General features: G+C 50.1%; 1 protein-coding gene across 2 annotated transcripts in view; it reads right to left on the minus strand.

Moving 5' to 3' along the window:
* LOC143298873 (protocadherin-1-like) overlaps positions 1-22,947 on the minus strand; it is a 118,439-nt gene that overhangs the window by 14,759 nt on the left and 80,733 nt on the right. For both annotated transcript variants that reach the window (XM_076611877.1, XM_076611875.1), the window contains 4 exons: positions 18,181-18,324; positions 12,764-12,871; positions 7,864-8,094; positions 4,061-4,369 (listed from right to left, as the gene is read on the minus strand). In XM_076611877.1, coding sequence (XP_076467992.1) covers positions 4,061-4,369; positions 7,864-8,094; positions 12,764-12,871; positions 18,181-18,324 — 792 coding nt within the window. The remainder of the gene's footprint in view (positions 1-4,060; positions 4,370-7,863; positions 8,095-12,763; positions 12,872-18,180; positions 18,325-22,947) is intronic.

Consider the following 22,947-nt stretch of genomic DNA (forward strand, 5'->3'; position numbering starts at 1 on the left):
CAGTGTTCTTTACACCACATTGTGAAGCATGGCACAGCAGACCTGACCCTGTGTAAAACAGTGTTCTTTACACCACATTGTGAAGCATGGCACAACAGACCAGGCCCTGTGTAAAACAGTGTTCTTTACACCACATTGTGAAGCATGGCACAACAGACCAGGCCCTGTGTAAAACAGTGTTCTTTACACCACATTGTGAAGCATGGCACAACAGACCAGGCCCTGTGTAAAACAGTGTTCTTTACACCACATTGTGAAGCATGGCACAACAGACCAGGCCCTGTGTAAAACAGTGTTCTTTACACCACATTGTGAAGCATGGTACAACAGACCAGGCCCTGTGTAAAACAGTGTTCTTTACACCACATTGTGAAGCATGGCACAGCAGACCTGACCCTGTGTAAAACAGTGTTCTTTACACCACATTGTGAAGCATGGTACAACAGACCAGGCCCTGTGTAAAACAGTGTTCTTTACACCACATTGTGAAGCATGGCACAGCAGACCTGACCCTGTGTAAAACAGTGTTCTTTACACCACATTGTGAAGCATGGTACAACAGACCAGGCCCTGTGTAAAACAGTGTTCTTTACACCACATTGTGAAGCATGGCACAACAGACCAGGCCCTGTGTAAAACAGTGTTCTTTCCACCACATTGTGAAGCATGGTACAACAGACCAGACCCTGTGTAAAACAGACCCTGTGTAAAACAAAGTATTCTTTACACCACATTCTGATGGAAACACCCTCCACTCCCTGAACCAAAACACAAGCGGCGGCCACAAAAAAGCACATATTTCCCTGGTCCGAAATGGTTTGCCAAATCCTGTCATCAGCCAGATTAGGACAGTTAGGCCAAGGCCGGGAAAGGGAGGCGTGGTCCCGTTTTCAGAGAATAACTCAGGTCAGCCTTGTCTGAATGCTGCACCTTACGGTTCCCAACACTGGGAAATGTCAGAATCTTGCCCCTTACGGTCCTCACCACTGGGAAATTTCAGAATGCTGCCCCTAACGGTCCCCAACGCTGGGAAATGTCAGAATGCTCCCCTTACGGTCCCCAACGATAGGAAATGTTAGAATGCTGCCCCTTACGGTCCCCAACGATGGGAAATGTCAGAATGCTCCCCTTACGGTCCCCAACGATAGGAAATGTTAGAATGCTGCCCCTTACGGTTCCCAACGATGGGAAATGTCAGAATGCTGCCCCTTACGGTCCTCACCACTGGGAAATTTCAGAATGCTGCCCCTAACGGTCCCCAACGCTGGGAAATGTCAGAATGCTGCCCCTTACGGTTCCCAACGATGGGAAATGTCAGAATGCTGCCCCTTACAGCTAGGAAATGTTAGAATGCTCCCCCTTACGGTCCTCACCGCTGGGAAATGTTAGAATGCTGCCCCTTACGGTCCCCAACGCTGGGAAATGTCAGAATTTTGCCACCTTGCCACTCTGATGAATAACGAAAAATTTACAAGGAAAGAACCAAGAGCGGCAAGGCTTCGAAGGCTTACGTGTGATATCCATGGCTACTTGATATAAAAACAAGAAATAAATGATTTATAAAAGAAAAACAAAGAGACGAAAACACTGCAATGCAGATCATCTGGTATCAACACACACACACACTGATGTGACCTTGACATCAGACCTGTAAATCTACAAAGTATTTCATATTCTGTCCCAAACGAATCACGTCACCATGCAAATAATTGGATGAAAAAGACCCAGTTCCATCATGTTTTTGGATATTTTCACCACGCTATGTTGTGACCTTGGAACCTTTGTCTCTGACCTAATCTGTTCGATTATTTAAAAATCAATTTGTACGTTTGTTGCATGACGGCTACAGAGCATAGACAAGTACAATATATCTTTATCAGTCTACATGGAAATTACACAAACATGTCTGTATTATAACGACGGTGGCAATGTACACTTACATGTCTTTGTATTATAATGACGGTGGCAATGTACACTTACATGTCTGTATTATAACGACGGTGGCAATGTACACTTACATGTCTGTATTATAACGACGGTGGCAATGTACACTTACATGTCTTTGTATTATAACGACGGTGGCAATGTACACTTACATGTCTGTATTATAATGACGGTGGCAATGTACACTTACATGTCTGTATTATAACGACGGTGGCAATGTACACTTACATGTCTTTGTATTATAACGACGGTGGCAATGTACACTTACATGTCTGTATTATAACGACGGTGGCAATGTACACTTACATGTCTTTGTATTATAACGACGGTGGCAATGTACACTTACATGTCTGTATTATAACGACGGTGGCAATGTACACTTACATGTCTTTGTATTATAACGACGGTGGCAATGTACACTTACAAAGCGATCACCCTTTGCTCCCCAGTACCACCGCTCCCAAAACTGACCACGTCATTGGGGTGACCAGGTCCACCCTCCCCCAAACCACTGACCACGTCATTGGGGTGACCAGGTCCACCCTCCCCCAAACCACTGATCACGTCACTGGGGTGACCAGGTCCACCCTCCCCCAAACCACTGACCACGTCACTGGGGTGACCAGGTCCACCCTCCCCCAAACCACTGACCACGTCATTGGGGTGACCAGGTCCACCCTCCCCCAAACCACTGACCACGTCACTGGGGTAACCAGGTCCACCCTCCCCCAAACCACTGACCACGTCATTGGGGTGACCAGGTCCACCCTCCCCCAAACCACTGACCACGTCATTGGGGTGACCAGGTCCACCCTCCCCCAAACCACTGACCACGTCACTGGGGTGACCAGGTCCACCCTCCCCCAAACCACTGACCACGTCATTGGGGTGACCAGGTCCACCCTCCCCCAAACCACTGACCACGTCATTGGGGTGACCAGGTCCACCCTCCCCCAAACAACTGACCACGTCATTGGGGTGACCAGGTCCACCCTCCCCCAAACCACTGACCACGTCATTGGGGTGACCAGGTCCACCCTCCCCCAAACCACTGACCACGTCATTTGGGGTGACCAGGTCCACCCTCCCCCATCCTAACTCACTTCTTCCCCCAAACCACTGACCACGTCACTGGGGTGACCAGGTCCACCCTCCCCCATCCTAACTCACTTCTTCCCCCAAACCACTGACCACGTCATTGTGGTGACCAGGTCCACCCTCCCCCATCCTAACTCACTTCTTCCCCCAAACCACTGACCACGTCATTGGGGTGACCAGGTCCACCCTCCCCCATCCTAACTCACCCCTTCCCCCAAACCACTGACCACGTCATTTGGGGTGACCAGGTCCACCCTCCCCCATCCTAACTCACCCCTTCCCCCAAACCACTGACCACGTCATTTGGGGTGACCAGGTCCACCCTCCCCCATCCTAACTCACCCCTTCCCCCAAACCACTGACCACGTCATTTGGGGTGACCAGGTCCACCCTCCCCCATCCTAACTCCCCCCTCCCCCCCCAGAAACACTGACCGAGGTCAGAGGTGACCAGGAAGGGGGCAGTCTTTTTGAGGTGATCGGGAAGGCGGTAGTCATTTCTTTTTAGTTTTGTATTGAAACCACTTGTCAAATTTAATCCCAGGAAAATGTCACCACATTGAAACGGTGAGAGACAGACAATGACCCATTATGTCAGAATGCAATGAGTGAAATGGAGAGATTCTGTGTGTGTGTGTGTGCGGGGGTTGGGGGGGGCGGTTGTGTGTGTGTGTGTGCGCATGTGTGTGTGTGTGTGTGGGTATAGGGTGTGTGTGTGTGTGTGTGGGGGGGGGGGGGGGGGGGGGTGCATGTGTGTGTGTGCGTGCGCATGTGTGTGTGTGTTTGTGTGTGTGGGTATGCGTGTGTGTGTGTGCGTGGGTGCACGCGCGTGCGTGCATGCGTACATGCATGTGTACGTGCGTGCATGCGTGTGTGTGTGCATGCATGTGTGTGTGTGCGTGCATGTGTGTGTGTGTGCATGTGTGTGTGTGTGCATGTGTGTGCGTGTGTATGTGCGCGCGCGCACGCAGCCATGCATGCCGGCAGTGTGACAGCCCACAGCGGACCCAGACACTGACCATGCCGTCGGCCGTGACGAGGAAGGCGGACAGCCCGCTGGCCGGGGCGGAGGGCCGGGCGGGCACGAAGGTCACCTCGGCGTTGATGCCCGAGTCGTCGTCCCTGGCCGCCACGATGCCCACAAAGGTGCCCGGGCGGGCGTCCTCGGACACGCTGAAGGAGTATCCCTGCCCCCCGGGGGGCGCCCCCGTGAACCGGGGGGCCATATCGTTGACGTCCTCCAGCGTGATGAAGACGGTGGCGGACCCCGTCAGTGGGGGGTAGCCCTGGTCCACCGCCAGCACCTTCACCACCAGCCGTTCCGACACCTGGGGGACAGGACAAATCAACTTGATGGTTCCTTCGCTTTTCCCGACCCTGGTGGCAGTGAGTTCATATCCACCGTGTCTCGCTGTCGCCACTTAAGGCTGGGCCCAACCCTGCTATTTTAGTTTACCCCAGTCGACGTCAGGTAGCCATTCACACCCGGGTAAGTGCTTTCCCCAACCCGTCAGGTAGACATTCACACCTGGGTAAGTGCTTTCCCCAACCCGTCAGGTAGACATTCACACCTGGGTAAGTGCTTTCCCCAACCAGTCAGGTAGACATTCACACATGGGTTAGTGCTTTCCCCAACCCGTCAGGTAGACATTCACACCTGGGTAAGTGCTTTCCCCAACCCGTCAGGTAGACATTCACACATGGGCAAGTGCTTTCCCCAACCCGTCAGATAGACATTCACACCTGGGTAAGTGCTTTCTCCAACTCAAGTCAAGCAGCCATTCACACCTGCGTAAATGCTTTCCCCAACCAGTCAGGTAGACATTCACACCTGGGTTAGTGCTTTCTCCAACCAGTCAGGTAGACACTCACACCTGGGTTAGTGCTTTCCCCAACTCAAGTCAGGTAGCCATTCACACCTGGGTAAGTGCTTTCCCCAACCAGTCAGGTAGACACTCACACCTGGGTTAGTGCTTTCCCCAACTCAAGTCAGGTAGACATTCACACCTGGGTAAGTGCTTTCCCCAACTCAAGTCAGGTAGACATTCACACCTGGGTAAGTGCTTTCCCCAACTCAAGTCAGGTAGACATTCACACCTGGGTTAGTGCTTTCCCCAACTCAAGTCAGGTAGGCATTCACACCTGGGTAAGTGCTTTCCCCAACTCAAGTCAGGTAGACATTCACACCTGGGTAAGTGCTTTCCCCTACTCAAGTCAGGTAGACATTCACACCTGGGTAAGTGCTTTCTCCAACTCAAGTCAGGTAGGCATTCACACCTGGTTAAGTGCTTTCCACAACCCAAGTCAGGCAGCCATTCACACCAGGAAAATAAAGTGCATGAATCATGGCGATATGAGCAAAAAACAGTCGGGAGTGAAGTGTCAACATCCATCTACCGAAAGATCTAGTCATCAGCCCCATCCACATGTAATATGTAGCTTTTGTTCAAACTTGTGTGTGTGTGAGTGTGTGTGTGTGTGTGTGTGTGTGTGTGTGTGTGTGTGTGTGTGTGTGTGTGTGTGTGTGTGTGTGTGCTGTAAGTAAGATGATTAGATTTGCAAATGTTGCCTAGTTATACTTTTGGAGTTAAAAGACATTTGTGTTTTCTCAACTTTTATGTGACATTGTTGTGTATTTAGAAATGTTTGTTCTGGGCATGAAAAGATTATTTTGCAGTAATCCTCCATACTCCAATAGGAGTGAAAGGATAATTAAACGTGTGTGTGTGTGTGTGTGTGTGTGTGTGTGTGTGTGTGTGTGTGTGTGTGTGTGCAGTGCGTGCATGCGTGTGTATGCACAAGTTTTTTTATATTGATATGCACTTGTATGTATCCTAATTTCTACTGTATCTGTGTTTGTGTATGATTTTCGATTTATGTTCGTATCTTGTTATGTGCTACCCCCCACCCCCACCCCCCTCAACCCCCTAATATTCCTTGTGAGCCCGGTACACTTGGTAATAAAGACATATTCTATTCTATTCTTTCCCGAGGACACAACACTTTGCGAAAGGAGCATTGAGCCCTGGTCACTGGTGAACACTGGATCACAAGTCCAACGTCTGATTCTGTCACTGTGTCTGCAGGTTTTCCTACACACAGTACTCAAGTGGAGTGATGGCCTACAGGTGACGCGTCCGCCTAGGAAGTAAGAGAACCTGAGCGCGCTGGTTCGAATCACGGCTCAGCCTGCCGATATTTCCCCCCCCTCCACTACACCTTGAGTAGTGGTCTGGACGCTAGTCATTCGGATGAGACGATAAACCGAGGCCCCACGTGCAGCATGCACTTAGCGCACGTAAAAGAACCCACGGCAACAAAATTGTTGTTCCTGGCAAAATTCTGTAGAAAAATCCACTTCGATTGGAAAAACAAATAATATTGCACACAGGAAAAAAAGAAGAAAAAAAGGGGGTGGCGCTATAGTGTAGCGACGTGCTCTCCCTGGGGAGAACATCCCGTATTCCACACAGAGAAATCTGTTGTGATAAAAAGAAATACAATACAATGTGTCGTCCTGCCACCCACACACCTCATAGGCAGCACAATAACAACTGCGACAATAATGATGATGATGATGATGATGATGATGATGACAATGTCCTCTACACCTTTCGCACACGGAGCCCAGGACGCTACCAACGAACATCAACCAAGGGGAAAAGGTCAACTAAAAACAAGCGACGACAGATTCAAACTTCTTCCTCACTTGTTTGTCACTGCAAACTGCAGGTGAACTTTCACCAGCTATCACCAGCACACACACACACACACACACACACACACACAGAGTCTCTCTGTGCACTGTTTTTTCCTTCAACACAAACCTCAACCCCCCTCCCCCTCTCCCCGTCAGACTTCCACTGGGACCAGCAGGGCCAAACACCACACCACAGCTTCAAACTGGTAGTTAGGGAAAACATCTGTCAGATCAGATCACGTACATCAGGACGGGACTTTGTGAAAGACGTTATGGTCGTCCTGCTGACCAATAACAGTGGCGTATTGTCACGTTTCAAACAGAAATACTGCTTAAAACAACAGACACTGCACGACAGCTCCAACCTTGTGGGTGTGAACATGGGCACAATAGCCGAGTGGTTAAAGCGTTGGACTTTCAATCTGAGGGTCATGAGTTCGAATCTCGGTTTGATGGGTTATGGAAACAGGAACACACCGAGCGTGTACACCCCCGAAAACGGAGTACGGCTCCCTACATGGCGGGGGTAAATAAAAACAAAACAAAACAAAAAAACACTGTCATAAACGTAACATGTCACGTGTCTGTATGAGCGCATGCGTATGCGTGACTGAAACCTGGCTGAATGACACAGGAAACGAATGATGAGCGCCCAGTGACAGCTGTTGGTCAGCTCTATCCAGGTAGGCAGCCTGTTGTGCAAATGACTCCGTGTTTGTAAGGCGCTCAGACTTGGTCTCTGACCGAGGATAGGCGCTACTATATATAAATATCCTTATCATCATTAGTCCCTCAGTCCTCAACAATCATCCCTCAGTCCTCAACAATCATCCCTCATCCCTCAGTCCTCAACAATCATCCCTCAGTCCTCAACAATCATCCCTCAGTCCTCAACAATCATCCATCATCCCTCAGTCCTCAACAATCATCCCTCAGTCCTCAACAATCATCCATCATCCCTCAGTCCTCAACAATCATCCCTCAGTCCTCAACAATCATCCCTCAGTCCTCAACAATCATCCATCATCCCTCAGTCCTCAACAATCATCCATCATTCCTCAACAATCATCCCTCAACAACCATCCATCATCCCTCAACAATCATCCATCATCCCTCAGTCACCTCGCGGTCCAGAGGGCCCAGAGCCAGCATGGTGCCATTGGCGGTGATGCTGAAGTGCTGGCGGTGGGCGGCAGCCACGCGGAACGTCACCTGGGCGTTGGGCCCCACGTCCGCGTCCGTCACGGACAGCGTCGTCACCACAGCTCCCGCAGTTCCATTCTCCCGGAGAGACGCGAAGTAACTCCGCTGGGAGAAGGCGGGGGCGTTGTCGTTCTCGTCCCGCACGTTCACCTGGGGAAGGGGGAGGGGGAGAGCGTGTGTGGGGGGTGTGGGAGGTGGTGGGGGTGGTGGACGGGGCGGGGGGGTGGGGGTGGGGAGAGGAGGGCAGAGATGGTAGAGGTAGTTAGATGAGTGGGTAGGGTTTAGCTTATCAGTTTACAACAATATCACTACAACCATAATACTGGTAGTAGTAGTAGTAGTAGTAGTAGTAGTAGTAGTATACTACAACTAATACTGATACTACTACTACCAACAACAACAATGATGATAACAATAATAATCATCATCATCACAAGAAGAAAACAAGAACAACGACAACAACAACGACAACAACAACAGCAACAACAATCGTGAACATTATAGATGATGATATCTGTCATCATCACATCATTGACATTGATACTTTTCCATCATCATCATTATTGTTATCATTAGCATCCTGTAAATGGTAGGCTTACACACAGAAACCTGGTCCGGATATTTTATGTGTGTTTTTTTTTATGTTGTTACTAGACATCGTTACTTATTGATCAATTTATATTGGTGGCCGATGTTTTCACCTAAAACTCCAGTGACCTTCATGAGGCTTTACAAGAAAGAGAAGAAGAAAACAGAGGACACAGCTATCATCTGACGGAAGACTGCCGTCAGTTTCCATAAACATTTTTTCTGCTTTGTATCAGTTGTCTTGTAAGCAATGTAATCAATCATCCAGACATTGTCACTTGTTCTTTTTTCCCGGTGTCGTCACTGCCGTCCTAAAGGTCACAGGGAGGAAATCGGTGATTGGTGGGTGGGTGGCTCACGTGACATGACGTGTGCAATGAGTGACGTTTTTTTGTAGGGTGGATATGTCACGTGATACGCGTACATTGATTTCATTTTATTTTTCACCAGGGACATGTTTCTTGACATGGAGTCTTCTGCGTGCGCGAGACGCACTGGGTACACTTCGTTTTATCGTCTCAAGCTGAAGACTTGCACCCATACCACCACTGACAGTGGGTGGGGGTGGGTGGGGGTGGATGTTGAGGAGTAAACATCCTGGTTGGTACAGGGGGAATGGAACCCATGGACACTCGCTGTCTGCTCGGGACCGTCAGCACGATACCACTGCACACTGTGTGTCCACACCTGGTACAGTCCTATAGTCAGCACGACACCACTGTGTGTCCACACCTGGTACAGTCATCACACCACTGTGTGTCCACACCTGGTTCAGTCATCACACCACTGGGTGTCCACACCTGGTCCAGTCATCACACCACTGGGTGTCCACACCTGGTTCAGTCATCACACCACTGTGTGTCCACACCTGGTTCAGTCATCACACCACTGGGTGTCCACACCTGGTTCAGTCATCACACCACTGTGTGTCCACACCTGGTTCAGTCATCACACCACTGGGTGTCCACACCTGGTTCAGTCATCACACCACTGGGTGTCCACACCTGGTTCAGTCATCACACCACTGGGTGTCCAGACCTGGTTCAGTCATCACACCACTGGGTGTCCACACCTGGTTCAGTCATCACACCACTGGGTGTCCACACCTGGTTCAGTCATCACACCACTGGGTGTCCACACCTGGTTCAGTCGCACAGTCCTCTAAGTGACGTCGAGGAGAAACATTTCTTCTTATCGCACATACCACGTTAACAGCTGTAGACAAGACAGCCAGACTGATAAATAAAATCAAAGCTAGACAGACAGGCAGACAGACAGACAAAGAGATAAAGATGCCAAACAAACAGACAGATCTCTCTGAAGTAGAACGAGGACAACTCCAGGACTGTCACATTGATCGGCGCCCTGATTCAGCTAATGCTGACCTTTTTCTACCCGACTTTTTAACTCTGTCTTTATGCCGGTTTTTTCTCTTTTTTTTGTTCTTGTAATTCCCGGTGATAGCTGGGAAGTAGGGCGAGAGGAATATCTCTTTTGTTCCTTCGTCAGGAATCAAACTCTGACATACACAGGCGAAAAAATGCAATTATACTTGCGTATGCGCGAGCATCAATACGTATACACATCCACGGACGCACGCACGCACATACACACACACACACACTGGGCAAACACGCATACAGACACCCAACTTTGCTATCTACTGCCCCTCCCCCTAACTCCCCCTCCCCCCTCTCTCTATCTTTCTGTACCTGTCTCTGTTTTCCTCCAAGAGAATTTGATTACATTTAATAATTAAAACAACAACAACAACAACAACACACACACACATACAGACACACACAGGAAAAAGCTACCTGGCACAGTTACAGTAAATGTCGCTCACCGCGCACCTAAGAGCAGCAGGAATTTTCCAATGCCAGAAAGCATGTCAGCCAATTCAGACGACGGAAGGAGAGTGTAAAAAAAAAAAGGCCAATCTGCAGGAAACGTGAGAGCTTACATGGAGGCTTGGAATTTTCCAGTGGCGGAAAGTGTGCCACCTTAACTGAACGCCAAGCCCATCGATACAGTGCAGAGAGATCTTTGTCATGACAACAATACTAACAACGATACAGTGCAGAGAGATCTTTGTCATGACAACAATACTAACAACGATACAGTGCAGAGAGATCTTTGTCATGACAACAATACTAACAACGATACAGTGGGACAGAGATCTTTGTCATGACAACAATACTAACAACGATACAGTGCAGAGAGATCTTTGTCATGACAACAATACTAACAACGATACAGTGGGACAGAGATCTTTGTCATGACAACAATACTAACAACGATACAGTGCAGAGAGATCTTTGTCATGACAACAATACTAACAACGATACAGTGCAGAGAGATCTTTGTCATGACAACAATACTAACAACGATACAGTGCAGAGAGATCTTTGTCATGACAACAATACTAACAACGATACAGTGCAGAGAGATCTTTGTCATGACAACAATACTAACAACGATACAGTGCAGAGAGATCTTTGTCATGACAACAATACTAACAACGATACAGTGCAGAGAGATCTTTGTCATGACAACAATACTAACAACGATACAGTGCAGAGAGATCTTTGTCATGACAACAATACTAACAACGATACAGTGGGACAGAGATCTTTGTCATGACAACAATACTAACAACGATACAGTGCAGAGAGATCTTTGTCATGACAACAATACTAACAACGATACAGTGCAGAGAGATCTTTGTCATGACAACAATACTAACAACGATACAGTGCAGAGAGATCTTTGTCATGACAACAATACTAACAACGATACAGTGCAGAGAGATCTTTGTCATGACAACAATACTAACAACGATACAGTGGGACAGAGATCTTTGTCATGACAACAATACTAACAACGATACAGTGCAGAGAGATCTTTGTCATGACAACAATACTAACAACGATACAGTGGGACAGAGATCTTTGTCATGACAACAATACTAACAACGATACAGTGCAGAGAGATCTTTGTCATGACAACAATACTAACAACGATACAGTGCAGAGAGATCTTTGTCATGACAACAATACTAACAACGATACAGTGCAGAGAGATCTTTGTCATGACAACAATACTAACAACGATACAGTGCAGAGAGATCTTTGTCATGACAACAATACTAACAACGATACAGTGGGACAGAGATCTTTGTCATGACAACAATACTAACAACGATACAGTGCAGAGAGATCTTTGTCATGACAACAATACTAACAACGATACAGTGCAGAGAGATCTTTGTCATGACAACAATCCTAACAACGATACAGTGCAGAGAGATCTTTGTCATGACAACAATACTAACAACGATACAGTGCAGAGAGATCTTTGTCATGACAACAATACTAACAACGATACAGTGCAGAGAGATCTTTGTCATGACAACAATACTAACAACGATACAGTGGGACAGAGATCTTTGTCATGACAACAATACTAACAACGATACAGTGCAGAGAGATCTTTGTCATGACAACAATACTAACAACGATACAGTGGGACAGAGATCTTTGTCATGACAACAATACTAACAACGATACAGTGCAGAGAGATCTTTGTCATGACAACAATACTAACAACAATACTTTTAAGTCGGGTTCCTGGGCCCGCTGAACCACTGCGTGTGTCTTATTACCGAAACAAAGTAGAATAAAGGGAACAAGCACAAGGCCACACAGCCAACACAAACTGTACGACGAGAGCTCCAGACAAGGAAACCAGTGTCATGGGTTCCATTCCTGCTCGGTCTGAGATTTTCTCCTTCACCCTACCTGCTAGGTCTGACATTTTCTCCTTCACCCTACCTGCTAGGTCTGACATTTTCTCCTTCACCCTACCTGCTAGGTCTGACATTTTCTCCTTCACCCTACCTGCTAGGTCTGACATTTTCTACTTCACCCTACCTGCTAGGTCTGACATTTTCTACTTCACCCTACCTGCTAGGTCTGACATTTTCTACTTCACCCTACCTGCTAGGTCTGACATTTTCTCCTTCACCCTACCTGCTCGGTCTGAGATTTTACCTGGAAAGAAATGGTTACAGGGGGTGTGAGGGGGGATGGTAACCTGGAAAGAAATGGTTACAGGGGGTGTGAGGGGGGGGGATGGTTACCTGGAAAGAAATGGTTACAGGGGGTGTGAGGGGGGATGGTAACCTGGAAAGAAATGGTTACAGGGGGTGTGAGGGGGGGGGGATGGTTACCTGGAAACGCTTGGAGTTCTCCAGGGGAGGAAAGCCGAAGTCCGTGCAGGTGACAGCGATGTGGTATCTGGCGATCCTTTCTCTGTCCAGGTTGGTCACCAGGATCACCTGACGGCCACACGCACACAACACACACACACACACACAACACACAATGTCGAAGAGTTAATAGTGAAAATGGGATGGGTTGGTTTGATGTTTGAATTACAAAAAAAAAAGAAATATAGGAATTATTTGTCTTAAGCGGTTACGCACATACATACATGCATATAGCCCACGCACAGACACACAAATACATATACATAAGCACGCACTCACACACACACACGGACACATACACACTTTCTCATGCACATAGACACACGAACTGACAGAGTCCGCCCACACAAGCCCGAAACCCCACTGAGACACACACCACCCGATCCCTTCCCCGTCTCTTACTCACCTCCACCCTCACCCCCCCACCTCTCCCATCCCCATAACTGCCCCCCCCCCGCCCCCTCGCATTCATCACCCCCCGCACCCTTCCCCTCAAATCAAATCATCTTGCTTTTTGTGCAGCCGACCGCCAGGGTTCCATTTCAGGGCTCATTACCCGTGGCTTCTTGCAGGCAGTCACAGGGAAGCCAGAGTGATGTTTCAGAGGTCAATTAGAATCATGGAACAGAGACCCAGCCACAGCCCCACACGGCCTGTCGCCATGCGACCTTCTCCTGACACCTCCCAGAGACCCAGCCACACCCCCACACGGCCTGTCGCCATGCGACCTTCTCCTGACACCTCCCAGAGACCCAGCCACAGCCCCCACACGGCCTGTCGCCACGCGACCTTCTCCTGACACCTCCCTGGAACCAAGGAACCTGTCATCGTCCGTGTCTCTGTCAGTGCTCGTCACATTTTCACTTCCTCAAGGAGGCGTCACTGCGTTCGGACAAACCCATACACGGCACCTGCTAGGCAGATGCCTGACCAGCAGCAGAACCCAACGCGATAGTCAGGCCCTGAGTGCAGACACACACTAATTTTGTTCACACGTCACAGTGGATTCCCTCTATAGAATGTTGCCAGAAGACAACACTCGCTGACATGGGTTCTGTTCTTTTGTCTCTAGTGCGTGCTGCACACGGGACCTCGGTTCATCGTCTTATCCGAATGGCTGGATGCTCACTTGGATCTTCCAGTCAAACTTGGGAGAAAGGGCGACAGCAGGGTTCGAACCCACACTCTAACGGACAGATGGGAGTCTTAAACATTCTGGAACCTTCGTGACATTTCAATGTAGTTCAAATGACTGTGTAACCTTTTCTAGTTTTTAGTTTTATTTCTAGCTATGCATGCGTGTGAATGGTGTGTAAACACCTTCACCTTCACCTTCACCTCTCCCGTAGTCTGGGTTCAGACCGTTGGGGCACCGCTGCTGACCTGGCCACCACCCCTCTCCACTCTTCACGGTTTTCTGATTTCCTCAGGGCGTCACCGAGCGTCAAGCCTGTCCACCCCCGGATGTTGTCTTCCCATCTCTTCTTCTGCCGTCCTCTCCTTCTGCCTCCTTGTACGGTGCCTTGCAGGAACGTTTTGGCAAGACCAGATGATCGGGAGATGTGTCCATACCACCTAAGTTTGCGTTTTTTCACTATGGACAGAAGGTCTTCGTAGGGTCCAATACTTTGCTTGATTCTGTTCTTCACTTCCGTGTTAGTGATGTGGTCTCTGTAGGAGATGCCAAGTAGTCTACGAAAGCATCTCATCTCGACAGCTTGGATTCTTCTCTCGATGTCTGCAGTCAGGGTCCAAGTCTCGCAGGCGTAGAGCAATATTGATATAACCAGGGAACGCATCAGTCTGATTTTTGAGCTGAGAGCGATGTTTTTGTTGTTCCAGATGGTGTTCAGCTTGTTGAGTGCCATTGTTGTTTGGGCAATTCTCGAGAGTACTTCTGGTTTAGATCCTTCATCTGACACGATTGCTCCCAGATATTTGAAGCTGTGGACTGTTTTAAGCTTTTCGTCGTTGACTTTGATGTCAATGCTGATGCCGTTGGTGTTGTTAGTCATCAGTTTGGTTTTCTCCGCACTGATTTGCATTCCATACGATGTGGAGGCTTTGTCTAGATGTTTGACCAGGCTTGCCAGTTCTTCTTCTTTTCCAGCCAGTCCATCAATGTCGTCGGCAAAACGTAGGTTTGTGATTGTTCTGCCGCCTATGCTGACTGTTCCTACATGCTCTTCCAGTGCGTCAGTCATTATTCTTTCTAAGAAGATGTTGAAGAGTGTTGGGGAGAGTAGACAGCCTTGTCTCACTCCGACTGTGGTTCTGAACCAGTCCCCGATGCTATTGTTGAGGTAGACGGTGCTGGTGGCTTTGTCATAGAGGTGCTGTATCAGTCTGATCAGGTTGGCGTTGATGTCGTACAGATTCATGGTAGCCCACAAAGCGGCATGCCAGACCCTGTCAAATGCCTTCTTAAAATCAATGAAGACGTGGTAGAGGTCTTGTTGGTGTTGATGGTACCTCTCACATAGCAACCTCAAGTTGAAGATTTGTTCAGTTGTGCTCCTTCCTGGTCTGAAACCTGCCTGTTCTTCAGCAATGATGTTTTCTGCTTGTGGTTTCAGTCTGTTAAGCAGGATCTTCAACATGACTTTGCTGGGATGACTAATCAGGCTGATGGTGCGGTAGTTTTGACACTGCTGGAGATTGCCCTTTTTGGGGAGGGTGATGATCAGTGATTGTGTCCACGGTGTGGGCCATTCCCCTGTTTGCCAGATCTTGTTGCAGATTTTCATTAGCACAACTATCATAACTTCACCCCCTGCTTGGACCAGTTCTGATGGGATGTTGTCCACTCCTGCCGATTTCCCTTTTTTCAGCGATGCTATTGCTGCCTCTATTTCTTCACGGAGTATGGGGTGATTACTGTTATCAGTGGCTGGTGGAACATTCAGTATTGCTGGATCACCTATGGTCTGTATGTTGTATAGCTCTGAGCAGTATTCTGTCCATCGCTTTAGGATGTCTTGTTCTTCTGTTAGACATTTTCCATCCTTGGTCTGGATGTTGGACATAGTTCTACCTTGCCTTGTGTTGGTAAGTTCTTTCACAACTTGGTAGGCTTTCTTGCTGTTGTTTCTTGTCAGGTTTTCCTCTATGTCCTGGCATTTTCCTTCAATCCAATTCTCCCTTGCCTTCTTCATGCTTCTCTTGATTTCGGTGTTAACTGCTTTGTACTGTTTTGCCCCTTCTTCTTCATTCTTTTTCTTTTTCAGGTCTCTACGTTTGTCACACAGCTGTAGGATGTCGTCCGTGACCCAGGGCTTCTTTTTGATGCGTTGTTTTCCAAGAGTTGTTTGGGCTGTTTCAGTTACAGCTGCGTTGAAGTCACTTACGAGTGTATCCAGGTCGGCGTCATCTGCATCGAGAGTGATGAGTGGCGCGAATTTCCCACCAATCATGGCTTGGAATGCCTCTTGTACTTCAGGATCTTTCAATTTTTCCAGGTCGAACTTCAGTCTTGAGAAGCTTTGTTTCCTTGTTTTCTTCAGTTGGAGTTTGAAGGTCATCATTACCAAGTCGTGGTCACTTGCAATGTCAGCTCCTGGGAAACTTCTTGTCTTGGCAATGTTCACGCTAGACTGGAAACGCTTCTTTACCATGATGTAGTCTATTTGGTTGTGGTGATCTCCTCCAGGGCTGTGCCATGTCCATCTTCTGGATGCTTTGTGTGGTCCAAATGTGTTTGTTATCTTCAGGTTGTTGAAGCAGGCAAATTCCAGGAGTCTCAAGCCTCTTTCATTTGTAGCGTTGTTACCATATCGTCCACATGTGCCCTTCCAGGTGTTGTAGGAGTCTTCTCCGATCTTGGCGTTCCAGTCACCTTGTACTACTATGATGTCTTTCTTTGGTGTCTGATCAAGGGTTTCTTGTAGTTGTTCGTAGAACTCCTCAACTTCATCATCGCTGTGATCAGATGTTGGAGCATATGCTTGTATGATGGTGATGTTGAATGGGGATGCCCTCAGGCGGATGGTAGTGAGCCTGCTGGATATTGGTCGGCAGCCCATGACAGTGTTAACAATGTCTTTGTGGATCAGGAACCCTACTCCATGTTCGTGTTTGTCCTCTCTACCACTGTAAAATAGTCTGTGGCCTTCAAGTGTGGGTATTTCACCGATGTTTTTCCATCGTGTTTCACAGAGTCCTAGGATGTGCCAGCGATATTTGTTCATTGCATGTGTCAGTTCTTCCAATTTTCCTGGCGTCCTTAGTGTTCTGACATTCCACGTGCCAATAGAGATGTTGTTCCTGGCCCGGAGCTTGTTGTTGTGTGGTCCACCAGTAGCACATTTGTCACCTCCACCCTGGTTTGCAATGGAAGGCGCGGTCCTTGTTGACCCGGGTGACGACCGAGCCGGTATGGGTTGAGTAGTGGTCGTCATTCATGCGGTGAGTCTTGGGCAGAAAAGCATGGCGGAGCCCATCCCTCTCCATGCTAGACTGGTCTAGCTGCGGCTTTCCTTGATTGGAGAGGCCGAGATCTAGTTTTGATATAGCGCCAGTTGCTCGCTCCCGTGCCGCGTCGGTTGAAACAACCTGCACCGTGTCCCCCTGAGGAAACACCCACATTAACGTGGCGAGAAGGTGCGACTACGGTATTCACCCTTCCTTAATAGAAGGAAGGGATCTAAGCGCTATAAAACAGCAAATATTGTGATGATGATGATGATGATGATGATGATGACTGATGGAGTCTCCCGTCGGACCGACGGATGAGTAGGCAGGCAGGCTTATCTGTCGGTGTGTGTCCTCATATGGGAGAAGAGGCCGATTCTGGATGCTTAGCACTTCCCACAGGTGTTGCAAGGGAAAATGTCCCCACAAGTTGAGCCCTGCTTCCTTCGCTCACGCTTCTCCTTAATGGCCAGCGTTCTCTCGTTTTCAAATGTCTTTATGCCACTAGAGCACAACATCCTCCAGCGAAAGCGGTCAAGAGCATCAGTTTCCCAGGAAGCGATGTCTATGTCGCAGGCTTCGAGGTTTGTCTCCAAGGTGTCCTTGAAGCGCTTGCAGGGTCTTCCAAGTTCGCGGTGGCCTTCCTTCCGCTGGCCATACAAAAGCATCTTCGGGATCCTGCTGTCTGTCATGTGGACAACGTGTCCTGTCCAGCGTAGCTGGCACTGGATCAGCAGGCTTTCGATGCTGGGCAAGCTGCTCTTCTCTAGGACCTGGAGGTTGGAGACCCTGTCTTGCCACTTTATGCCCAGGATCTTTCGTATGCATCTCTGGTGAAACTGCTCAAGTTTATCATTATTATTATTATCATTATTATTATCATCATCATTATTATTATCATCACTACCGCTCCACGTCCTTGGTGTTGAGGTGCACACCGTCCTCCCTCCCCACCCCTCTCCACCCACCTTGTACTGGCCCTGACTGCTGAGAGGCTGAAGCTCAAAGTCCTTGGTGTTGAGGTGGCACACCGTCACCCCGTTCTCCCCGGAGTCAGGGTCCGCCACGGACACATAGGCCACCACCTTGCCCACCTCAGAGTACTCCGACACCTGGACACCAACATCTCTGTGTTGTATTGTATTGTATCGTATCGTATTGTACTGTATTGTACTCCGACACCTGGACACCAACATCTCTGTGTTGTATTGTATTGTATTGTATCGTATTGTACTGTATTGTACTCCGACACCTGGACACCAACATCTCTTTGTGTTGTATTGCATTGCATCGTACTGTATTGTATCGTATCGTACTGTATTGTACTCCGACACCTGGACAGGAACATCATTATTGTATTGTATGTATTTTATTGTATTGTACTGTATTGTACTCCGTTATCTACACAGGAAGATAATTATTGTACTGTATTATATTGTACTTTATTGTATTGCATTGTACTGTATTGTACTGTAGTGTACTCCGCCGCCTGTTGAACCATTAACACACAACACAATTCATTACAATAAAAAGGGTTAAAAGACCCACTGGGGCGGTGAACTCATCACCACTGTGTCCAGGGCTCTGTGTAGGAAGGTGGGGCCCAGTCCTCTCCTTCCGCCGTTTTAACCTTCCCTGACTGAAGTCAGATAGCCGGTCACACCAGGGTGTCTCTCCCAGTGATCCAACACCATGCCTGAACGGGTGTCTCTCCCAATGATCCAACACCATGCCTGAACGGGTGTCTCTCCCAATGATCCACCAACACCATGCCTGAACGGGTGTCTCTCCCAGTGATCCAACACCATGCCTGAACGGGTGTCTCTCCCAGTGATCCAACACCATGCCTGAACGGGTGTCTCTCCCAGTGATCCACCAACACCATGCCTGAACGGGTGTCTCTCCCAATGATCCACCAACACCATGCCTGAACGGGTGTCTCTCCCAGTGATCCAACACCATGCCTGAACGGGTGTCTCTCCCAATGATCCACCAACACTATGCCTGAACGGGTGTCTCTCCCAATGATCCAACACCATGCCTGAACGGGTGTCTCTCCCAATGATCCAACACCATGCCTGAACGGGTGTCTCTCCCAATGATCCAACACCATGCCTGAACGGGTGTCTCTCCCAATGATCCACCAACACTATGCCTGAACGGGTGTCTCTCCCAATGATCCACCAACACCATGCCTGAACGGGTGTCTCTCCCAGTGATCCAACACCATGCCTGAACGGGTGTCTCTCCCAATGATCCACCAACACCATGCCTGAACGGGTGTCTCTCTCAATGATCCACAACACCATGCCTGAACGGGTGTCTCTCCCAGTGATCCAACACTATGCCTGAACGGGTGTCTCTCTCAATGATCCACCACACTATGCCTGAACGGGTGTCTCTCCCAATGATCCAACACCATGCCTGAACGGGTGTCTCTCCCAATGATCCACCAACACCATGCCTGAACGGGTGTCTCTCCCAGTGATCCACCAACACCATGCCTGAACGGGTGTCTCTCCCAATGATCCAACACCATGCCTGAACGGGTGTCTCTCCCAATGATCCACCAACACCATGCCTGAACGGGTGTCTCTCCCAGTGATCCACCAACACCATGCCTGAACGGGTGTCTCTCCCAGTGATCCACCAACACCATGCCTGAACGGGTGTCTCTCCCAATGATCCAACACCATGCCTGAACGGGTGTCTCTCCCAATGATCCACCAACACTATGCCTGAACGGGTGTCTCTCCCAATGATCCAACACCATGCCTGAACGGGTGTCTCTCCCAATGATCCACCAACACCATGCCTGAACGGGTGTCTCTCCCAATGATCCACCAACACCATGCCTGAACGGGTGTCTCTCCCAATGATCCACCAACACCATGCCTGAACGGGTGTCTCTCCCAATGATCCAACACCTGAACGGGGCCTAGACCCCTGACCACTGGTCAACACTGGACCTTCCCTCATCAATTCTGCCACGGTGCCATCACAACACCGCTTTATCAATTCCACACGTGTCTGTCATCACACGTCAGTACATGCACACCGGGTGTTTTGTTGCTCCTTCGTTCTGTACAGTGATGTCCTTTCAAGACTGGACGAGAAAAAGGAAATAACTTTGGTGTGTGCGTACCGTTAAGACAGAAAAAAAGTATTCACTGTTTCCCTGGCAACGTTGAGAAGAAGAAGAAGAAGGGGGAGACAAACCAGGACTGAAGCCATGTAGCACAAACACTGCACACGCACAGTGAGTCATGACGGAAGCTACTCCTCCATATGAGGCATGTGCATGCGGCAGAGATTTCCAACATCACACCCATCCCCACCCACACACAAACGCGTGCGCACAAACACGAACACACACACACATACACACGAACACACACACACGCGCGTGCACGAGCTTGTTCATGCACTCACACACACACACACACTAATTGGATACAAGTCCCTCTCACTAGCCAGTCGGCCAATGCAGTGTTAATGTTCCCCATGGCCTCGGGCAAAGTGTGCTTTAAAACTCATACTTCTCTCTCTCTCAAGGGATTGTTTTCCCCTCCACCCATAACGCCAACTGCCAAATCGAATTTAGAAGCGACACAATTTCCTCCATCTGTCTCAGTCCTTTTGCTGGCCGCGTCCTGCACTATGGGAAAATAACAGCCTGGAATTCACTTTGGTCCATGATGGAGACTGGCTGACATGCAGAGAAGGGGGAGGGAGAGGGGGCAAGGGGGAAGGGAAGGGAGAGAGAGGAAGAGGGAGGAAGAGGGAGGGAGAAGGGAGAGAGAGAGGAAGAGGGAGGAAGAGGGAGGAGGAGGGGTGGGATGGCGGAAGGGAGGGGAGAGAGAGGAGGAGGGGTGGGAAGGGGGAAGGGAGGGGAGAGAGAGGAAGAGGGAGGAGGAGGGGTGGGATGGGGGAAGGGAGGGGAGAGAGAGGAGGAGCGGGTGGGATGGGGGAAGGGAGGGGAGAGAGAGGAAGAGGGAGGAGGAGGGGTGGGATGGGGGAAGGGAGGGGAGAGAGAGAGGAGGAGGAGGGGTGGGAAGGGGGAAGGGAGGGGAGAGAGAGGAAGAGGGAGGAGGAGGGGTGGGAAGGGGGAAGGGAGGGGAGAGAGAGGAAGAGGGAGGAGGAGGGGTGGGATGGGGGAAGGGAGGGGAGAGAGAGGAAGAGGGAGGAAGAGGGAGGAGGAGGGGTGGGATGGCGGAAGGGAGGGGAGAGAGAGGAGGAGGGGTGGGAAGAGGGAGGAGGAGGGGTGGGAAGGGGGAAGGGAGGGGAGAGAGAGGAGGAGGGGTGGGATTGGGGGGGGGAAGGGAGGGAGAGAGAGAGGAAGAGGGAGGAAGAAGGGAGAGAGAGAGGAAGAGGGAGGAAGAGGGAGGAGGAGGGGTGGGATGGGGGAAGGGAGGGGAGAGAGAGGAAGAGGGAGGGAGAAGGGAGAGAGAGAGGAAGAGGGAGGAAGAGGGAGGAGGAGGGGTGGGATGGGGGAAGGAGGGGAGAGAGGAGGAGGGGTGGGAAGGGGGAAGGGAGGGGAGAGAGAGGAGGAGGGGTGGGAAGGGGGAAGGGAGGGGAGAGAGAGAAGAGGGAGGAAGAGGGAGGAGGAGGGGCGGGATGGGGGAAGGGAGGGGAGAGAGAGGAAGAGGGAGGTGGGAGGGGTGGGAAGGGGAAGGGAGGGGAGAGAGAGGGAGAGAGAGGAGGAGGGGTGGGAAGGGGGAAGGGAGGGGAGCGAGACGGGAGAGAGAGAGAGGAGGGGTGGGAAGGGGGAAGGGAGAGGCGAGAGAGGAGAGGGAGGAGGAGGGTGGGAAGGGGGAAGGGAGGAGAGAGAGGGAGAGAGGAGGAGGGGTGGGAAGGGGGAAGGGAGGGGAGAGAGAGAAGAGGGAGGAGGAGGGGTGGGAAGGGGGAAGGGAGGGAGAGAGAGGGAGAAGAGAGGAGGAGGGGTGGGAAGGGGGAAGGGAGGGAGAGAGGAGGGAGAGAGAGGAGGGAGGGAGGGGAAGGGGGAGGGAGAGAGAGGGAGAGGGAGGAGGAGGGGTGGGAAGGGGGAAGGGAAGGGAGAGAGAGGGAGAGAGAGGAGGAGGGGTGGGAAGGGGGAAGGGAGAGAGAGGGAGAGGGAGGAGGAGGGGTGGGAAGGGGGAAGGGCGGGGAGAGAGAGAAGAGGAGGAGGAGGGGTGGGAAGGCAGGGACGCGGTTACTGAGAGATTTGTGAGGCCGATGAGCGAGGGGGTGTGAGGAGTCCGTGTGCGTGCGGTCGGAGCGGCTGCGGAGGAGGCGTGGTTTCGAGGGGTGTCGTAGGGTTTGTTAATTTGGTGCGTGGACTCTGGCTTCGTGGGTCTGTTGGTGTATGGGTGGAAGGTTCGGAGGAGTCGATTTGGGGTAGAGTGTTGTGAGGAGGTCTGCGACGGAGTGTAGTATGAGTAGCGTTTTGAGGCTGCCTCGTAGCTGTTGATTTCGTTTCCAGGCGCTCCCAGCGAGAGTAGCAGTGGGTGATGCGGGGGCCGGGCAAATTCTGATTGCAGCGAGTGACTGGGAGGGGACCAGACCGCACTGCATGCTGTGCGTCGTCCTCTCCGCTCCCGCCCAGTGTATGGGAACCAGAGGAAAAGCGGCATGGAAAGAGTTAACAACAAATTCATAACATCTGCCTTTGTGTAGCTGCACACTGATGGCTGTGGTGGTCAGTGGTCACAGCGCTGGATGCTCCCTGCGCTGCCAGAGTTCCATCCCCGCCGAAC

Source organism: Babylonia areolata, chromosome 24 (genome assembly GCF_041734735.1).
Source record: "Babylonia areolata isolate BAREFJ2019XMU chromosome 24, ASM4173473v1, whole genome shotgun sequence".
NCBI lineage: Eukaryota > Metazoa > Mollusca > Gastropoda > Neogastropoda > Buccinidae > Babylonia > Babylonia areolata.